This window comes from Seriola lalandi, unplaced genomic scaffold, assembly GCF_002814215.2.
Source record: "Seriola lalandi dorsalis isolate HSWRI2012SDOR001 ecotype SW California unplaced genomic scaffold, Sedor1 jcf7180002054735, whole genome shotgun sequence".
NCBI classification, from domain to species: domain Eukaryota; kingdom Metazoa; phylum Chordata; class Actinopteri; order Carangiformes; family Carangidae; genus Seriola; species Seriola lalandi.
In genome coordinates, this window is record NW_019525288.1 from 730084 (window position 1) to 734924 (window position 4841).

Consider the following 4841-nt stretch of genomic DNA (forward strand, 5'->3'; position numbering starts at 1 on the left):
GGGGGGGGTGGGGGTGGTGGGGGGGTTTCAAAACCAGATGTCGCAACACCAGATGTGTGTATGTTGACAGTGTTCAAAGTGAGCCAGGCCTTTGACATATAGCAGGAAATAAGATTCTGAACTAACATTTTATGCATTTTGTGTTCACTTCCTTTGACATATTGCCTCTGCAGCATGTTCATATGTTCACTTTATAAAACTGACTCAATATTTTTCCTTGTACAGTATATACTTACTAGTCATGAGTCTAACAGCCTTAACACAACATTTATATTTCACATGTCTTTCAAACACTGGTCTGTGCTATCTGTGATGAAGAATTACAATCAATAGTGCTGTGATTACTTAACCCCCCCCCCCTTTCCCCAGCTGCAATTTACCATTAGCTAAACCCCAGAAACTCTCTTACTAAACCTAGGTACGAGGGATGAAGGGTAAGGAGTTTGGATGGTGCTGTCTTTTTTTAACCTTTCCAAAACCAAAGAGTGACTGTGTAAGAAATTAATTAAATAGCGTGTTAGTCTGCTCCAATGTAAGCTGCAAATGTCCAGTTAAGTGCTAACTTACTGTAGTAGCCAAGTATTTTTCCAAGTATGTAAACTAAGCAGCCAAACATGGTTATGTTAGAATAAAAATAACAGTCTGATTTTACATTTTTCCTTCTATGACTAGCTCTACATTGTACTACAAAAACAGTGCATTACACAAATCATCAGCTGTTGCTGGCTTTTTGCCTGGGTCATGTAGCTTTAGTCTTAGTCTTTGACACCTATCAGGTGCATATTTTAGATACCTTAAAGAGTTCTCCTTTTACAACTAGTCAGCTGGAAAAATGGAAAAGTCAGCTGGAGACAATGTTTTAAACAAATTCATGGACATAACTTTAGCTTAATTTGCTAGCCAATGAAACCAATGTTCACTGTCTAGAAATGAGAAGCCTTGTCTGGCTCTGTCTGAAATCACGGACCCATTGTTTGGAAGATTTAAAAAATAATTTGAGTTGTAAATCTGCCTTTTGTATATGATCTCTGTGGTAAGAGGCACTTGCTCTTGCCCAGAGAGTGTTTCCCCCTTGTGCTGCAATGGAGGCATATTAATAAAAAAGAGTGAATTTTCTACTTAAAAGAGTCAGACTGCTGAAGCCTCAAATTAGCTTCAGATAAACTTTTTATACATTTTGCACAAGGCAAGGACTATGTGGATTTAGTCACTTAACATTTGAAAATGCAATTGGAAACTGATCTGTTACTGAACAGTAGGAACAGAAGGCACATTTACAGCAAACTTGTTTCAATGTAACCTACTCTACATATGGCCACCTGACATTTTGTCTTAGACAGACTTGAAATGTTGTGAACCTATCCTTTTATACCAGAAATTATACGGCAGTTATACACTGATGAAGGTCTCATGTGAAAAGCTATAATTAATTTTTTTTTTTTACCTGGACAAGGTTTTCAGGAACCTGCTTGCTATTCTCCAGCACTCTGATTGGAGGGATGATCCAGTCCCTCTTCACCCTGACCATTCCCTTGCCTTGGTTTCTCCAGGGGTGAAGCACCTGAGGATGCAGCTCGTCTTCATTGTGATGAGGTTCTGCAGAGCTCCACACCTGTAGGAAACAACTATAGCATGAGAATCACAGAAGCGAGTCGCAGGAATATGCGTTTAATTAAACATTAATTAAACATTAAGACACATCACATGAGTGTTATAATCAGATATGGAGGTATAATGTATGTCAATAAGTCAGATCACATGAAGTGTACTCCAGACATTCTCCCTCATGGAAAACACAAATCATGTCATTATTATATTCAGTCATTATATAGATATTTGCAGCTGTTTAAAACAAGTTCAAGTGTATCCCACAGTGATATAACACTCCCAATGGCCTGATGGAATGGCTGTATGCTAGCTTGTAGTGCTGTAATGTGAAATCCATGGGATTGTCCAGGGCAGAAGGGATGAAGGGCCGCAGCTTCAGGTTTCACTCACTAATACTTGTCTTTGTCAGCTTCCTTTGATCTGGGTGCAAATTCAACTCAGGATGAGGAAACACAAACACTCATGGTCATTTCACAAACCCTCCTTCACCACATTGCTGTCTTCAACACGTTCACACAAACACACATACACACACACACACACACACACACACACACACACACACACACACACACACACACACACATTTGTGGGTTTCTCACACTCACACAACAGCTGTCGACTATGGATTTAGATCCTGTGCTTTCCCACCCGCATTCCCACTCACACTCACAAATTCCCCTTTATGCTTAGCTCTGCACCTGACTGGGAGTTTGGGGTCACCTTACGGATCTGCTCTGCTGTAAGAATTCCACAGACACACTCATATCCAGGCTTTCTCACACACACACACGCATACACAGATATACATGTCATCAACAAAACACCAACCCACGCTTGAGCATATATACACATTTCCGTAAGCTGCTTCCTCCTCTGAGGGAATTCACATCCCATATGTTAAACAGCTCACAGACATAGTCCTCAGAACCAGAAATAAATGTAAGATTTAACTGAATATTGATGAATAATCGGTTTTCATAGATTTTTAAGTGAGCCATAACTAAATTAGTTAAATAATGAACCAGTGGATATGAATATTTTGTGAATGGCCTGCGATCCCTGCCCTGCCTCTGGGGTGGGTGATCTGATATTCTGATCCTTTGGCACGCTGCTGGACAGTACAGGGAGGAATGGCAACCATGGAGGGCATCTGCAGGCCGAGTCAGAGGGCAGGCTAATCTTAGACTGTTCTATATTCTTGACCCCTACCAATTTAACTTTTTGTAGCCGTCGTCATCCACACACTCACAGAGATGTTTATACTCGCATTCCAGCAGGGAAATGTCTCCCACACAAATTCATCCTGATAGCTATCTACTTCCACTACCAAATTTAAGACTTATGCATATATGAGCTCTCAAACCTCCACTGGCATAGCACACATTCTGTATTGTCACTTGACCTCAAAGTCAATAACAGCTGCATCACAGCTGTATTTCCAAATATAGCACTTTCTAAGTTTGATTGATTTGTAGACTCATGAACACCTTTTTTAACGTTGAGAATGCACACACAGCGAGACGCAGACCAGCTTCAATGCCATTTCTTTGAACCTAAAAACACATCGCACAACTATTTTTTTTTACTACATTAAATTCCCCAAATGAACAATAGGACTTTTAGTTAAAATGACGAATGTGTACAGGTTGACCATTGATTGACTTTGAAATTAGTTAGGGTAATCCGTAAACATGAAGAGATAAATGAAACATGATTATACCATACAAAGTTGAGGATGATGGTTGATGGATGGATGATGTTACTAGTATTAAAAGGTATTTCGTCATAAACAAAAGTATAGTACTAAAATGTTTGACCTTATGATGGTACTAGAAAGGTTAATGGATCACCAGTTATTACAGTTTAAATTTAGTCAAGACATTTCACTCAAAGCCACAATTGTAAACCTCATCGTAGCGCTCGAGGAAAAGTCAGAGGATCACTAAAGTCGGTAGGATACATCATTTGAGGACCATGAGACTATGTGCTAATCCATCTTGTAGATGTTGAGATATTCTCCAAGTCTAGTGAAAGTTTCACCTTCGGGGATACACAACGGGAAAAGTCAGGGGATTACCATCACACATTGTCTGGGCATCATGGATATCTGTACCTAATTTCATGGCTATCCATCCGATGGGCGTTGAGATATAAAAAAATTTTTAAAAAAAAGCCACCCCGCTGGTGTCGCTACAGGAAAAGTCAGACGACCATTAAAGTCAGTCAGATTTATTATCTGGGGATTATGAATGTTTGTACAAGATGTCGTCTCAGTCCATCCAATAGATATTTCAGTCTCGACCATAGAGGTGGAGTGACAGACTGACTGACCAGCTAACTGACAGACCAACATGCAGCTAGCAAGGCTAAAAATGTACATTCAACCATTTTGCCCACTAATGGTTAAAGATGAAAGATTGCATTTTATAAACTGGAATATTGAATGTTTTGTATTTATGATCACTTACATTGGTTTTGTACATCTCTGTACTGTATGTACTATGAGTTAATACTGTGGTAAAGTTGTTTTGTGTATTCAATATCAATGGTCATCAATCTATACATTACACAATTGATCAATGAACTATATATGATACAGTATGAGGAAACTGGAAACAATCTCAGACACCACCGTGATGAAAGCAAGAAATGAAAATGTTTGATGAATAAAGAGGTGTGTAAAGCAGTAAAGTTTTTGGTTTGATAGACTAATTTGACCTTCTCCTGAATATATAACATTAAGAGAGAGTCAGAAAAGCTTACAACATGTGTTATTCTGGACACTTCCTTTTCACACCCCCTATATCATTGTCATGTCCTGTCCCTTTAATCAGAACTTAAAATAACTGTGTTTTGTCTCCACCAAGTATCTGCCACTGTTATAATGTTTTTACCAGACCTTGATGCGGTAACACCAAAGTGTCATGTTACCAATTAGACCAATGAGTTCTTTTTCTGTCATGCTGAGTGATGACACCACACGCAGATTAACTGTTTTAGAGGCTTTTCCCAGATACTTTTACAACTTGGCCTTTCACCTCAAGCCCTCACAGAAGTATGGACAGCTTGTTTGGGGATGATATGCCCTCACAGCAAGAACCATTAAGCACTCTGTTGCTGAGGAGTGTTTACTGAGTTCGAGAAAGTTTGATTCTACCTCCGTGATGTTGGCTTTGAAGAACAAAAGTGTACTGTCACATTGTACTTGGTATTTTCTTAAAAAAAAAAAA

The 4841-nt window shown here is 39.1% G+C and overlaps 1 protein-coding gene across 2 annotated transcripts in view; it reads right to left on the reverse strand.

Moving 5' to 3' along the window:
• Nucleotides 1–4841, reverse strand: part of cdh15 (cadherin 15, type 1, M-cadherin (myotubule)) — a 36852-nt gene that overhangs the window by 6564 nt on the left and 25447 nt on the right. For both annotated transcript variants that reach the window (XM_087178790.1, XM_023424366.2), the window contains one exon: nt 1445–1612. In XM_087178790.1, the coding sequence (XP_087034916.1) occupies nt 1445–1528 (84 nt within the window). In that variant the 5' untranslated portion in view covers nt 1529–1612. The remainder of the gene's footprint in view (nt 1–1444; nt 1613–4841) is intronic.